The sequence below is a fragment of the Magnolia sinica genome, chromosome 4, assembly GCF_029962835.1.
Source record: "Magnolia sinica isolate HGM2019 chromosome 4, MsV1, whole genome shotgun sequence".
Classification (NCBI taxonomy): Eukaryota; Viridiplantae; Streptophyta; class Magnoliopsida; order Magnoliales; family Magnoliaceae; genus Magnolia; species Magnolia sinica.
In genome coordinates this window covers 8,974,682-8,992,014 of record NC_080576.1, presented here as the reverse complement: position 1 = coordinate 8,992,014, position 17,333 = coordinate 8,974,682, and the positions used below count along the sequence as shown (strand labels likewise).

At 40.1% G+C, this 17,333-nt stretch overlaps 1 protein-coding gene across 1 annotated transcript in view; it reads right to left on the bottom strand.

Moving 5' to 3' along the window:
- Positions 1 to 7,695: 7,695 nt before the first annotated feature.
- LOC131242363 (uncharacterized) overlaps positions 7,696 to 17,333 on the bottom strand; it is a 53,071-nt gene continuing 43,433 nt past the window's right edge. The window contains exons 10-12 of the mRNA XM_058240954.1: positions 10,838 to 12,458; positions 8,719 to 9,114; positions 7,696 to 7,911 (exon numbers count right to left, since the gene is read on the bottom strand). Of these exons, the coding sequence (XP_058096937.1) occupies positions 8,862 to 9,114; positions 10,838 to 12,458 (1,874 nt within the window). The 3' untranslated portion in view covers positions 7,696 to 7,911; positions 8,719 to 8,861. The remainder of the gene's footprint in view (positions 7,912 to 8,718; positions 9,115 to 10,837; positions 12,459 to 17,333) is intronic.

Sequence of the window (17,333 nt, the reverse complement as noted above, 5' to 3'; positions counted from 1 at the left end):
GAGAACAATGCGGATGGAACGCCAACCGTAGGTTAGCGCGTTTGGCCCAATGAAGAGTGTTACTCACCCTAATGAAGGAAAGATACAAAAATAAGAGTGATCCAAAGCAATTTTGCATTGTTCCCATCGGTGTGGTCCACCTGAGTTCTTTAATGAGAATGATAGTTTTCATGGACTGTGAACATAGGGATACCACCTGATGGACGGAGCAGATTTCAGACAGAGAACATGGTGGGCCCAAAGAGCTTGGGTGTTTTAGGGACTGTTGTGCACGATTCCGGACCGCCATGGGATTCAGCTTCTGTCCTCGCGCGTGTTAGATATACATTACGTCGTATTTGCAAAATTTCGAAAATAATGAAATATCCAAACCATTCATCTTGTAGGGAATTTATTTTCATCCTCTATAACAGATACTTAATAATTTTTAAGAGGAATTAGAACAGTTACCTACGATGGTTTTGTACCATTGTTTTTTATATAACCGTCCATTTTTCTAATTAAATCCTGATTACGATTTTTCCAGCTTTTTTAAATACCTTATGAATGTATCAGAACTTATACACATGTATCTTCTTGCACACGTTCCGCGATGTTCTATTCTACCTCACGCGAGACGACGATGATATTTGCAGATTTCATTTTGCCACCATCGCGATGCAGAAGCAGCGTGTGTCGCCTCCCACTGGGACCCACATGCTGGGTGTTCTTATTATCGTACCGTCCTCTTTGTGCACTGTATTCCGTATGGATCACCTGAAGAAAAATATGCTGAATGGATGATTCTGACCATCACTATCTTTAGATGAGTTTGGAACAGTGAAATGAAAACTTTCAATGGCCCGCATTGTTCGCAAAAAATCAAAGGTTTGGATCATCACTAAAGAGTGAGCATGGGACAATACTTATTTTTGTACCATTTTTACATCTTATCCTTCCACAACAATCTTGATCGTCCAAATCTTGGCCCCCGTTGCAGTTTAATCACGTCCTGACCATCTGATTTCACTCATTGACATTCGACCTTTGAACTTGTTATTGTAATCATCCATATTACATCCAGCTCTGGATACTCCATTAATCGCGATTATACATCTACACTGCATAGACGGTGAGCCCTACGATTTAGATGGCCTGGATTAACGTACGTACACGACGTGTACGGTGATGACAGGCTTCAATTTAAGAAATTGGCGGGGGACAATCACCTTAGTCGTACTTTTATATTATTATCAAATAAATTCATTAGCCAACTAAGAAACGGACTCTGCCTTTCTATGAAAACTAGCCGTTGGATTCAACTTTGACTTCTTTATTTTTTGAGAAAGCATCCTATGCTGAACGTTAGTATCTTATTTCGGTACACCACTCAATCTTCGTACACGTGGAATACATCCACGAGATCTCCACCATCCACTTTTTCGGCCCTAGTTTTGGTGAGTATATCTGCAACCATTGAGTGATTTAAACATCATGGCCCAGCAGTTGAGCGGTCCAGATCCACATTGATCTATTGTGGCCCACCATGGATATATGGATCGGCCTGATTTTGGGAGCGTCCCGTATTCACGGTGGGGAAGCCCTGCTGGACGGGTGGGATGTCATATAGGCATTATGGTGGGCCCCACACCAAACTAATTGCATTATTTTAGTATCAGACGCTCTCCATAGATAGCAAATAAAATGCGAAATCCTAAGATAGAAATGTCTTAACTCGGTTTGAGTTTTCAGTCCCAAACGGTAAAGTATCGTTTCTTGAGAAGTATCCTATGTTCTATCAAAATAGATACACTCGTTTAATTGGATCGCTCGTGCCATGGAGCACGTGCGTTTAGGAACGCGTAATCGGTGGATTCCTAACTGTGAGGTCCGCCGTGATGTATGTGCCTTACATCCACGCCGTCCATCCGTTTTGATAGCTCATTATCATGATCCAAAAAATGAAGCAGATGAAAATCTCAGGTGGACCACACCACAGGCAACAGTGGTGAATGAATACCCACCATTAAAACTTCTTGAGGCCCACCGAAATGTTTATTTTACATCCAACTCATTGATAAGGTCACAAAGACCTGGATGAAGTGTCTACTAAAATATCATCTTGATCCGAAACTTTTTCGGACCACCAGAAGTTTTGAATGGTCAATCACCACTGTTTCCTGTGGCATGGTCCACCGTAGATTTAGATCTACTTCATTGTTTTGGATCATGCCCTAAAACGAGATGCAAAAACAGATGGACGGCATGGATGTGAGGCACCTACATTCATAAGGTGGTCCCCACGGTGTGAATCTTCAACAGCCCAAGAACCCGGCTGGTCCAATTATCAGGTGGGCCACACATGTACAAGGAAATGGAAGGTAAGTAATCATCCACCTTGGGGCACATAATAATATGAGCTGTCTAAAAGGTGGCCCAATCATGCAAATCACCTGAATCAGGCTCATCCATTCATCAGCTGGGCCATGCGTGCATTGAATCAGACCGTCAATCATCCATCGTTTGCCTACAGTATAACCCCCTGATGAGCGGGACCTGATCTTGTCACCTGATCATCATCATCATGGGATCCACCTTTTCCACGGTGCCAACGTTATGCACATATGACACGTCGGCATTCTGCCTGCGGTGGATTCATGTGCGTGTGATCATATCTCCGGTTCAAATGGAAATAGATAATGCATTTCTTCTACTTTTTGTCTATACTTCGATGCTAAGAAAGGGAAGCTGGCAACGCATAAGAAACGTGTAATACGAAACATATGGACTTTTTCTAGCTGTTGATTGCTGAGAAAATGGGATACAATGGTGCAGTTGTCACCTGTGGGACCACACACACCCAAATCGATATTGACCCACTTACCGAGAAAGCACATGGGACAGCTGTCCTATCAAGATCGAACGGTTTTTTCGCAACCTGGCACAAGCGATTTTGGACGCGGATTTCCTGCGAAAGGCTCCTGCGCTGGGAACCAGTTGGGGCCACTGTCATATTTGTGAGAAATCTTCTCCGTCCATCCGTTTTTTGAGTTCATTTTAAAATATGGGGCCAAAAATGAACTGTATCGAATGCTAAGTGGGCCGAAAAAGTGATAATTGAACGTCTACAGTTGAAATATTGGTGGGGCCAAAAAAGTTTTGAATCATAGTATTATTTTGTGTTTTCAGTTCAGCCCAGTACAAATGACGTTATTAACGGTATGGATGGCATATAAATATTACGGTCGAACCTAAGGAGGTTTCAACAGTATAAATTTCCCTAACTAACTTTTCCTTTAGTACGGCCCACTTGAGTCTTGTATCCTGCTCGATTTTGGTTTCAACCACTAAAATGAGAACACAAAACGGATGGACGGAGTGGATTTCTGAAAAACATCACGGTGGACCCCACCTAAGTTTCAAGCGCAGGAACTTCCTGCGAAAGCCTTTCGCAGGAAATCCTCGTCCAGCGATTTCACGCGTGACTTATTCCAATTTCCACCCGGTTTTAGTAGGCGATTGGTTGGTGTAGGACGGTGTATTTCTTTTTCAGCAGGTGCTACCCTGACAGTGTGCGGCCCACCTTGATGTATTTTTTGTATACCCACTCCGTCCATCTGTTTCTAAATCTCATTATAGTACGTTATTGTAAATATTAAGTAGATCTAAATCTCGGATGGGCCATACCATTGAAACAGTGGTGAGTAACCATTAAAAAGTTTTTATGGACCAAAAGTGTTTTGGATCAAGGCGATCTTTGTATTTTACCTTAATCAAGTTCTTTTTGATATTGTCAACAGGTTGGATGGAAAATAAACATTAGAAAAACCTTAGAATAAGCCCTAGGTAGTTTTTCATGACTGGGCGTTCAATCACCTCCGGCACAGTCCAGCTTTAGACATGCATCTGCTTAATTTTTGGGACTTTTTCTTCTTCTTTTTTCTTCCTTCTACCTTCTTATTGGCTATTTTTGGCAACCTTGATATTTCATAATAAACCATTGAAGCCACATTTGGGATAATCTAACTCGTATCATTTCTCTAATAACAATTGAATATAAAAGAATCGGGAAATCATTAATGGTTTTGGAGAGATCCAAACAAATATACATCATAATAAAAATAAAAATATCATAATCTTTTGCATATACTCTAATGTCCCATTCAAACTCAATGTGCTTATGATAATAAGTAACTTAGAGTTTGAAATGTATGACAAATATTTATTCAAGCACAAGAAAAAATACAATTGTAGTACGAGGTGAGGACAAGGTAACAAAACGGTAAATGACAATGAAATGATAAATAGATTCGAGCAAACATGCACTTTTTATGACCTATAAGATGTGAACCAATAGCATTTCAAGCTATTGATGAATAATCTAATAATAATTCTAATTGTTAGAATTTCACCCATTAGTCTTCGATAGATGCACACTTTCAGTGGTTAAGAGTTCAACCATTGCTCTTTTAGTGGCTCTAAACATTTTGTTAGCAAACAAAAATAGGCTCTATCATAATGATGATGAGTAACAAAGTTTGATCCATATGTCCGACATTTAAAAAAATAATAATAAAGAAAACATTTTGAGTATACTCTAATACTTAATTCAAAAATGAAAGGGTAGAGCCAAAGTCTCAACCGATTATTGGATGTCCAAAGGGTTTTCTCAAAAGGTCACTCAACCAATAATGTTTTTTTATTAAAACATTAAATATTAATATGCAATTAAATTCTAAGGTGTTAACCCATGTTGACATGGACGATGCTGTTGATATGGTGAACATTGTTATGCCGCCTTTATCTTCACCAAAGCTGGTAAAATCTAGTTTAGATGTATTATGGTTTGTAGCTTGATATATTAGTTAATTATGTTATAAAAATTATTGTTTTTTCTATTTGTAGGCATTTTTATTAATTTTAACATTTCTTTCAGCTTTTTTTAATTAGATATCCAACTTCTTGGCATAATATCTATATTCCACCTAACTTCTTTAAATAATATAAAATCTTAGTCCATATTTGAAGTCGTGATGGAAGTATTGGCATAAGTTTTATTGTGGCCATCAACCTAAGGCAATCATCCCTTATTCATTTTGGGTCCTACTCATGGCTCGATGGTAAATCGAGTTGAGTTACACTAGGTCATGAGTTCAAGTGCCCATTTAATGTTTGTGATTGTGACTGTGGGTGTATAAATAAATAAATAAATAAAAACCCTTGGTTACGTGGAACGACACATCTCAAGATGCGAGCCCCAGTGTACAGCGACGCTCTCACGATGGAAGCAAAAAGGTTCTCGACCAGCCGCAATAACAGGTATGCGGTAGAGCCGTCTCTCCATGGAAGCCGATTGGGGTCGCCCCCAACCCCACGTAGCTAGGCGGTGCGTGATGCTGTGGGGTCCACCATAATGCATGTGTTTATTCTACGCTGTCCATCTATTTTGCCGCTCATTTTTGGGCATCTCCACCAGCCACCAATCGAGTGCATCCCTCTACACAGCTCTGCGTATAGGTGACATACTTATGATCAAATTGATAGGATTATCCTAACCTGTACATTTGTTTCTTGAATTTGGAGTATTTGCCCTTTCTCTTTCATTTTAGCTGTGCATTAGATTTTAATTAATCAGCTAATTTGGTTATTATTTCGTTTAATTATCTGTTTTATATACTGTATACACGCCCCAAGTCTGTAAGTGGGTCCCACCATTGGAACCATTTAAATCGAGTTGCATACCCATGTGCCACCGTCAGCGATGAAATCTAGGCCCGGGCCAGCCATAAAATCACTCCAACAAAGCAAAATCCTAACCATTCAAAAGCAAAGACTGAAAAATCAAATGAGCAAGCAACGGTCAACAATTTTTTTCAACTTCGTTGGCTTTTTTCTTTTTTCTTTTTTTTTTTTCTAATAATACACCTAAGCTTTTTTTTACTTATTGCAAGTTGGTAAGTTACTTTTCTTAAATAAGTTAGCTTGATTATTAAACTTAAATAAGTAGCTATTTAGCAAAAGCAACTTTTATAAATTATTATTTTTTCTCAAAAATAACTTATTCCCTTAGTTTTCATTGGTGACGAAGCAACTTCTGAAATTATTTAAGAGAATATGCTCTTTGTGGTGACGAACCCCTTCAAGTTCATGAAATTGAAAAATCATCCAATGAATGGGTAGATGCTCTAATGGGCCCCACATGATGATGACTCATATTGAGGTGGCCCCACATAATGGACGATCCACATCAAAGGTCCGCCCCTAATCATAAATGGCCTACATTCAAGGCAAGGCCCTCGTGATAGGCAACCCACATGATGATCTACATAAGGTGGGCTCCACATGATGGGCAATTAATAACGGTGGGGCCCATATGATGATCCACATCAAGTGGGCACCACATGATGGATGGTCCACATATAGGTGGGCGTAATGATCGGCCCATATCCAAGGTGGGTCTGCATGATCAACGGTCTACATCAAAGGTTGGCTCCTGATGGTCGCCAGTGGATATTGAAGATGGGACCCACATGATGGACAATAATGTTGATGGTGGGCCCCACATGACGGATGACTAACATCAAAGGTAAGCCCTATAGTGCACATTAAAGGTCAACACCTAATGATGAATGGCCCACAACCAAGGTGGTCCTTCCATGATGGACGACCCACATCAAAGGTGGAGCCCACACAATGAACGATCCACATCAAAGGTTGACCCCACATGATAGACATTGGATGTCAGAGGGATCAAATAAGCTTTCGGGATAATTACCTGTACGTTCGAAACCAAATATGCTTTTCTACTTTTTGAATAATAAGTATGTTGTTTACGAAACAAACTTGTAGCATAAGTAGCTTACCTAAAGTAAATTTCCATCCAAACACCCTCTTAACATTTAACATTTATAAACCTGTAACGACTTGTCGAGTCAGGTTGTCGACTTTCGTTGTTTTTTTATGTTTTTTCCACTCAAATTTGGTATTCTTGAGTTGAGTCAACTGAGTCTCGACCGAGTTATGAATGAATCGATATTCTTAAGAGTATTGATGCGTTTGATCTAGTCAAGTCGTATCAACAAAGTCCTTGTGTTTCTGAACATGGGTCATGCACCCCTAGATTCAGATACTTTTGCTTGAAGCACGACCCACCAACACATAAAACAGCTGATGCAACATCGGCAGTCCCTCCCCTATATCAGCAACGAAACGGCCTCTAAAATTTTCTTTTTGTTAATCTTCAAGACTGTTCTTTTCATATATAATGTTAATTTCTAGGGATTTTTTTATTTTTATTTTTTTGTCAGAAATGTTAGTATGCAGCCCTTATCATGTAAGTTCTGGCAGCTCCATCCTCATGGCACATGCCGAAAACACGCAGTATCACGACTATTGATCTGGTGCACCATTGCATGGGTAGATAGGTCCCACCCCGAACATATGGGGAAGAGACTGATATAACCATCAGATCAGTGACCAGAAAAGGGAGGCTTAAAGAAGCGCCCGCATTCAACCAAAAACTCACAACCGGATGGTTAAGATGTCTAATCAATTGCGAATTTCAGCCTATAGCCCATCAAAATGGTGACCCACCAGATCAATAGCCTCAATCACCACAAATGTTTGCAGCGTGTAATATGAGCCATGAATTGCAGAGGGAGCAGCATGGGACTTCTATGATGTGAATTGCATTTAGTACTTTCTCTGTCCAAGATCACAGCACAAAAATCTGGAATTTCAATTTAAGGCTGTAAACATCCTTGGGTGTGTGCGCACTCCCCCCATACGAGGGAGATGGGCTTTCTTCAAAGCTTCAGAGAAACTCAGCAAGAGTGCTGCTGCAGATTACTTACAAACAAATCTCAATGATCAACACATGGCACGAAATTTGAATAAACATCGGGCAGCAAAGAATTGAATCCATAACACCACCTGCAATAACAACAAAAGCATCAGAGCAAGAGAGAGAGAGAGAGAGAGAGAGAGAGAGAGAGAGAGCACCAAGGCTATGTTTGGATGAGCAGGTGAATTGAACCACAAACATTCAGTACAATGAAAAGGAGACGACAGAATCAAGTACATTTCCTATCACTTGTAATGGGCAACCCTCGAATTGCAGTTTTTGTTCCTCTTAAGTCGAACTTGCAACTAATGTAATTGCAATTTGGAGCCCATACCCTTGGTTTGAATGCCGAAATGTAATTGCATTTTGGTTACTTAGCCCACTTGAATGGACTAACGCTTGCAATTCAAATCCATGCCGCATCATCGTATAGCAACTATTGTGCTGGTTCTTTTTTTTTCAAATGAACATGCAAAACAAATATTCTGTCTGCAGCACCCCAGAGGAATTCTAACATCTCCGCCATACAAAATGTCACATGCAATCTATAAGACACGTGGCATTTGTACATGACCTGGACTGCTCATCATGGAAGGTCTATAGCTGGAAAATACAATAGGCTTGGATGGATGCCTTTTATCTGGTGTGTGATCCACTGGTCCATTTTTTAATCATCCCTTTCTCCCTCAAAATAATCCAATCAGACAGTTAAGATCATCCCACTAGAATGAAGCTTGGGCTATATCTCATCCATAGTGGGGCCTGACAAGCAATCCCGATAATGCACACCCCTGCTACATGTTCCAAAGATGCAGGCTTCATATTGTATTCCTGTTTCCTCAAGATAATTCAAGTGTCAAGGTGACCTTTTAAGAGTCTTTTCCCAGCAACCTTACCTTACTTGTTAGCCTGCCCCGAGGAAGCGGCTGAACCAAACAAGCATGCAGTAGACAGTGAGACCAGCTGGACAGCAACCAATATTTGGTTACCAGGCCCACCACCATGTTTACTTCTACATCTACCCTCACAAAATGTCCAATCACCACAACCTAGTCTGCTGGGAGGCGGAAGCTGCTGATGCCTCTGCTATTAAGGAGACTGGTTGACGAGCCTGCAAACAAGCACCTATATCGAATGGGCTCAAGCTGGATCCATCAAAGATGAGATTAACCCCAGGCAGGACAACTTCTCTGCTATCGGCATCCTCTGACTCGGGTTTTACTGGTGCTGTTGAGGTTGACTCTTCAATGGGCCTTGTTGCAGCCTCATATACAGGAGTGAGAGCATACGACCTGAAATTTTATTTTATTTTTTTAAAAAAGTTTGAAAAAAAAAATAAAAAAAAAATCTGTCAGGAATGTTTTGGTGGCTCAGATACAGTGAATGCCAGCTATGAGAGAACATTGATAAATAAGCTTAATTAATGATAGTAACATATGGTTGGGTTACAACTCAAAAAATAATAATATCAAGCCCACATAGTAGTCCCCAAGTCTGGAAGGCTTTCTAAATATTTTCACCCTCCTGTTAATGGTTCTATAAAATTGCCGTGAATGTTTTAAATAATTGGATACTAGAATGAATGAATTCATGTTTGTGTGTTCTTCTAATTGTTTCGTTCTTTTAAATTCTTTCCACTTTTGGAAACACTTGTTTGACTCGATGTTCAACAATGCAGAATGCATCACCTTCAAAATTTCATTATAATCATATTCTAGTTTCATCCTTTTATTCCCACGTACTTGTTATCCACAAAGAAAAAATAACAATAAAAAATGGGTCTGCATCTTTATACTGGCACAGGCTTATGTATGATAGTCCAATACATGTTACATGCTTGAAATCCACATCATCCAACACATTATTCTGAAGTGGGGTGCCAGAAAACCGTGATGTGTTACAGTTTATCTAAGATACAAATGGAGCATATTTCCACGAAAATGGGAATATCTCTGGGGCTAAACTCCTATCCTGTGCTAGCTTTGCATAATTTAAGAATTGGTGGGGACTCATCCTCCTCACATCTGGCACTGATGTACAGCTATCTAGTCCATCCAAATTGTGGCTCCCATTGTGGATGGAATGTATCTCTATGAAAACACTAAACAAGCAATCATAACCATCCAATTAATGGATATAAAATGGATGGTTAAAAGTAAAATAGTGAGTCGTCCAAATTTGCAGGGAAAAATCAGATGGTTAATATTATCTTCTTCAAGAAATTTTTTTGGTTATGCACCATCCACAGTTGGGACAGCGACTTGGACAATGTGGATAGGCATAGAATTATTCCAAGTGTATGGTTGAAGAGCTGCCATCATTTTTTTAAATGGTGCAAAATTAACATAAGATTCTAGCCCAAGTCTCTGAGAAGCTAAACATTGAGGCACTCACTCCTGTATTAAATATACTGAGTTTAATGAAATATAAATGGATATACAGGGAAACCCATTATTGATTGGAGAGGAGATGCACAACACTCAAGCTTTTGTTTGGCCCAATAAACTGCACATGGTAGCTACCTGCGGGCCAAAATTGTTCATATGGTGGTTCCCATGATGGATGTGAGATGCCCCCAAAATATTCTTATCAGATGATCATAACTATCTGATTAGGCCACCATTAAATATGCCCCATTGGTTGTAATTGTCTATTTTCGTTAGATGGCTAGAATCATTCAATTTCGAATGTCTAATGGTTATATAGGTGGGCCGATGCAGTTTCTTCCTTTCAACAAAATTTTGAACATCATAGGGATGTAATGGCCGCTATAGCTTGCATCGTAATGGCCATTAGGGTGGCCGTTACGGCCACTGTTAATGTTATAGAATGCCTTGATGATGAGGGCTCCAGATCAAAACAATAAGTTACTGGAAGGTGGGTCCCACCTAAACCATTTCAAGATAGAACAAAAACTGCCAGTATTTTTTAGTCAAATAAATCCTCATGAAAGGAATATAATAGATCATCATTAGAGGAAAATGTGAATATATATGGATGGCTGCTTGCAAATACCTGAGAATGCTACCATCAAAGCTTAAAACTTCAGTGCGACAACGCTGCCGATTCGCAAGTTTGAGCCTCTGATGGTCACTTAAGGTCCCAGAAATTGGAGTTGAAGGTTCTAATGGATTCCACCTTCCACTAGCATAGTTCATAAGCTGATGTGATGGTTCCTTTGCCTGTTCCCTTTGGTATAAGATCTTTGCAGTAGGACCTGTTGCTTGGTACTCTGCACAAACTTCCCGCAATTTTTTTCTTAAACTATGCATTGCATCATGATGTTCGTGAAGTGAATCCATTTGAAGTAAGTGCGATGAGACCACCCTCTCACAAATGTGACTGCATAATTTTGGACTGAAAAGTGGAACCCCAAATTCCAGACTCAAAGGAACCCATTCATACTCTTCATTGTCAGTGGAAAAGTAATCGGATTCTCTTTCCTTATGCAGCTTCAATAGCCTAATATAGCCAATTGTCCATAATTCTAACTTATTTGAGAGATCATTCAATAGCATTTTTAACTTCGTATTTTCCTCTGTAGATAGTCCCATCTCTTTCCCTACATCTGCAACTGAACCATCAGAATTATTCAGGGGCAATGGAATATCAATTGTGCTGGTCCTTCCAAACTCATCAAGATCATATTTGCTCAGGGGCTGCACAAGCACAGCCGAGTACTTGAGAAGCGAGTTTAAACAGTGTAAAAGTATATTTCCATTGACCAAGTTCCCTTCGAACTTGCCCCCCAATCCTCCCACTATCGACCCATCCCAGGACCATATTATGGCTTTTCTGCAACCCGCCAATGGTGCAGGAAGCAATCGCAAACATTGTCCTTTCATTAAAACAACTGATAGGGGGCCATTACCCACATCTGAATACAATAGCAGTTTCATCCATGGTGTCATGGAGGAATAAGAGGGTGGACCAAAGTGGATAGGTCCTGTTGGTCCAGGTAAAACTGATGAAGAAGGAAGAGGAACCATAGATACAACAATATCATAGTTGCGATGAAATAACCGGTCTAAGGTTGCAGGTGCAAGAGCAGCCAAGCTTTCACAGCGAAGAATATTAACATGATACTGCCTTTTTCTCTTTAAAATGCCTTTTCCAGTGTTTGGACCATCTAAGGACATCAAATTCCCATCACCCTGGAAATCATTTGCAGGATCGATATCTTCATTTGAGCCCACGGCAGTTTCTGAGAAGGTGGCTGGAGCAGATTCATGACCAATGCTTCCGGAAAATGATTCAATGGGAGTCTCACCAGCCTGAGCCGTGCCAGATTGCATTAAATCCAAAGGATACTCATTGCCAAGTACTTCATGTGTGCCTGAGTCACCAGATTCCCCAGTTATACTGATATCAGCTACTAGAGAAGTAGCCTCATCAGCGACCGAAGATGGCACTTCCATTGTACCACGAGCTTCTTCAACAGTTACATCAGTTCTTACCCCACCCGATTGCAGGCACTCCAGTACACATCGAAGACTAAATGCATGATTGGCAAATTCCTGCAGTTCTCCCTCAAATTTGCTTCCTTCCAATGTAGTCAGATCCTTGCAAAGTTCTGCAATGCTAGCATCTCCTAGTTTTCCCGCTTCATATAGTGTCACGGCATGTGACTTTAAGCCTACAAAAGAAAATAGAAGTAATGAACTAAAACATTTGATGGTGAATTATTGTGTATGGATTTTTCTAACATCCCACCATTACCAACACAACTAGCAACAACCTTTGTAGGCCCCACCGTGATTTGTTGATGACATCCACTCCGACCATCATGCATGCCTCACTGTGTTTAGCTATGGGCCCAAAAATCAGGCCAATCCAAAACTCAAATAGGCCACGCAAGCAGGAGAAGTTGGGAGGGGGATGCCCACATTTGATTGCACTGGGCACACCAGAATTCCCGTATGGCCTGATTTTTGAGGTGTCCCTTTATTTGGGGCGAATGTACCAGATGAATGGATTGGATGGTATATGTGCGACATGGTGGGCCCTCCACAAAATGAAGGGTGGGTGTCCCCCTCAATTGCGCCCCATGTTGTGGTCCACCCAAGTCATGGATTGGCCTGATTTTTGGGCCCATGCCCAAACATGGGAAGGCATGCATGACAGTCACAGTGTCTGTAATCAAAACATGAAGGAATAGTGTGTATTTTTCATTGGGGATTTCCTGGAATAAATCATCGCAACCTCCTTCGATTCCTTATGAGAGATATCCACCGATTAGAATGGAAGTTAAAGAAGGGCATGCGTGGGTGTGTGCACATGAAAGTGCACTTTCTTGCGTATGTTTGTGTGTTTGCATGTGTTGTGTGTGTGTGTGTGTGTGTGTTCACAGGTGCCTATGCACGCATGTGTGTAATATAATATGTATTGCCCATGTTAGTCATATAATTGATGACAGCTAATGAGCTGACAGAATATAGATGTGAACACAAATGACATACACAAAATTCCATCAATTTAATAAGAGATGCTAAGGCAATTCACCCAAGGAGAGGTGAATCACAGCACGCCAACGTGGCACATGCTTTCATGATCCAGGCCACTCATTAGGTGGAGTTAACTGTCAACAAGCTCTGGATCACAATCAGGCCAATCCACCATCAGGCAGGCCATGCTTATACGGGGAAAAAATAAATTTTGAAAAATGAACTATATTCAACATTTACATGTGGCCCACATGATGACTGAACCAGTTAAGCTTTGGGATTGTAAGTTCACACATGGCTAATCTGGTATGCCCTCCAGATCATGCACACGCCTGCAATTCACCTCTTCAATCACTTCTCCTATGATCCTTAGCATGTCTCATGCAATAAAGGTCTCCACTCAACCTAATAACAACACTGGACTGAAGGCAACAAAATTGGTTAGCTTTTCTTTAAGAATAGTTAATCCTGGGAAAGGATAACATCATTCACAAGCTAATTTGTAGACAAACATGTCTCCTTAGAGAGTTACTAAGCACACGTGCGTGCAATAAAGCTCATGTACACACCATATGTGCCAGCATGGCACGATGGGTCCAAGATCCAATCCATCCATCAGAACAACACCACTATATTGATGCCCTAACCCAAAGTATCAGATCAATATACTGGTCTGGTGGGCACCAGTTTGCATAATAAATGTATGGCTCTGAAAACTTGGATGAATTTTTCTAACCCATCCACTTGTTTCCAATATTGAGGCCCACATGCCGATTCGACCAGAATTATTTTTTGGGAAAACATGTGCGAGTTCGGACCAACCTGATGCATGGATTAGATCTCACACTTGTGTGCCATACCAGCACATGTGGAGCATATGCACAAGCTTTATTGCACGTGTCTGTGTGCTTAGCAAAGTTTGCCTCTTTAACCTCCATAATCTCTTCAAAAAGGAGGAAAATGTGTTGATCGATGGAAACCTAGATAAAAATGCAGCATTGCACATGTTGCATCAAATATCATCAACAGGCAAGTTTCCAAATTACTCAATTTGACATACAAAGACAACCTCATAGCAGTTGACCTAAGTTACTTGTGCCATTGCAATCAAACTTCATCTTTAAAGTTGCATAAACAGGGTGAGCATCGAAGAAGATGCTTGCCAAAGTTGCCAGTTAATCTCTTCAAAATCTAAAGGGCCCTAAGATTATTGTACTTGATCCATTACAAGTTGTTTTGCTATTAATAAATAAATACACACATAGGCTTCAAAGATCAACCTCTTTAGACAATTTTCATGCTAAGACTTTCCTCGCAAGCACACGAAAAAGAAAACTGAGAAACACAGGAACATAATAGACAAATGCTTTCATATAAATACTGCCCATGAAAAATTTTCATGATAAGAATTTCTTTGCAAGCAACAGACAAGAGAGTGAAAGCTGGGAAACTGTGTGATATGACCCAGTTTAAGAGAATCTTAAAAGAGAGCCCTGCAAGTAACTCAAGGCAATTCTTATTGTTTGAGAAGATGATAAAAATGGTTATTAAGAAAAAGCAATTTAAATTAAGGGAAACACTTCCCCAGACAAGAGTGGTACGCTCAGCCACATCAGCAGTTGAATTAGCATCTCTGCCTATGTGAACAAATGAAATGTTTATCTCAAGAGGCGAGAAATATAATCAGATTAAAAACAAAACTCAACTCCCATACTAGCTTTCAGATCATAAAAATCCCAAAATATCTCTACTTTGCTGAAAGTGGATCCTAAACTGTAAGATGAGCTGGGTCACTGGATTCGTGTGAGTGTGACAAATTGTATGATGGTATTAAAAGTTAAAATAGAACACGACTTAAAATCATTATCGCCGTCGTCATCAGTAAACGGAAAAGGACTATCAATGTATTCCTAAAATCAGCAGCCATCTCAAACTGAAGTAACAGAAAAGGAGAACAAACTATCAATCAATTATACAAATAAAAAATAAGTTCAGAATGCGATCTAAGAATGGGACAAACCTGGCGAAAGTGATCCCATCATCAGATAGGATGTTATATTAGCATCAACAACAAAAGCAAGACGAGCAGGACCAGAACTTGCTCGCTGGTTTTCTTGCCCAGGACCCTCTCCTTGTGGAACAGCATTGCTGTCAGCAGACATGTTTGCTGAGTTTACACTTGCATGAGAACCATCTTCATCATCACTGAGTATATTACTAGGAGAGCCAGGTAAGCTCGATTCCTGAAGAACAGACGCAGGATCAATTACTTTTACAGCCCAACCCAGCCGACAAGCAAATGATGCTGCAGCCTGCAGCTGAGAAAGATCAGCTTGTAATGTTGCAGCCAATTCAGCAACAGTTGCATTCTCACTTGAAACGACAAAAACAGCATACAGTAACCTGGATCGGAGACTTCAAGTTATTAGGATTTCAACTACCAAGCCCCAAACACAATCACAGGTCAAATAAAGCATCCAAATCAAATTGTACGTGCTGATGTGTGCATGTAGAGAAAGAGAGAGATGTAGTGGTAACGACCTATGTGGCCCCACCGTGATTTGTTGATGACATCCACTCTGACCATCGTGCATGCCCCCTTGTGTTTGGCCATGGCCCCAAAAATCAGGCAAATCCAAAACTCAGGTGGACTACAGCAGCAGTTTGGAGGGAGACACCGACCATTGATTTGCATTGGGCCCCATCTGAGTTTCAGGACAGCCTGGTTTGTTAGGTCTCCAATTATCTAAGGTAGATGTTTCATGTTTCATATGAATGCATAGGATGGCATATACACAACACGGTGGGCCCTCTTGAGAATCAAGAATGGGCATCCCCTCTTAGTTGTTCCATCTTGCAGCCCACTTGAGTCATGGAATGGCCTGATTTTTAGACCTGTGCCTAAACTTGGGAGGCATGCATGATGGTCGGAACAGTGTTTTAAATAGTGAATAGCATGTAGCGTAGCATTCGCCCCTTTGAAGCGTGAGGTGTAAGCTACATAGCTACATGCTTCTTCTTGATTTTTAATTAAGGCTGCACTCGGTTGCACCAAATACTATGAAATTTCATTATCCGATATCATGATATTTGCATATTCCATGATATTTAGTGCAACCAAGCACGCACTAAAATAATAGAACATTGAAAACATAATTGATTTTAATGTTTAGTTAAAAATAACTAGTAGTGTGAGCTACATAGCGTGTAGAGTAGCCTACATAGCCTGTAAGATGTAAGATATACTAATTAGAATGTAACATAGTCTACACACGACCGAAGCTATTTTCATGAGCTACATAGCATAAGTTACATGCTATGCAGCATAAGCTATTTAAAAAACTAGGTCAGAGTGGATGTCATCAACGTCTCACAGTGGGGCTCACAGTTTGTTACCACAACAACCCACACATGCACACACATCGTTTAGTGGCAAAATGTGCATTTATTTGCATTTATTATCAGAAGAATATTCAAATGCATCAAATAGAGATGCCAAGGAACTTACTCTTCAATAGGGTCTTCATAGGACTGTTCTCTGTTTGAAACGAACCCTTCCAGCCTGGAAACTGAATCATTATAAAGATTAACAAATTAGAATTTGAAACATGCAAATAAAACAAAACTAAATGAAATGAAAACCATAAGCTCGATTAGAGTGTTAAGCATTTCAATTCCCTTATTTGTCTCAATAGAGTTATTATTTACTAGAAAACAATTTCAGAGCCGCTTACGATGATTAGTTAGTTTGATAATAACTAATCATAATAATTAACTCCTGCATGCTGAGAATGAGATACATCATGAGGAAATCTTTTTACTGATTAATCACTTGGACTGAGGAATAACTTTCAATGTCTACATGATTGAAAAAGCAGAAGAAATTAGGATTAATGGGAGGCTACAGCCTAACCAAGAGACTCCAAGACAACCTTATTTACATTATGGTAGAGAGATGTTAGATGTACATACCCTGGACAACCAATGTTACATGTTATGTCAGTTACAGGGGTTCATATATGGAACTTAAACACTACATGTTATGTCGATTATAGGGGGTTCATATA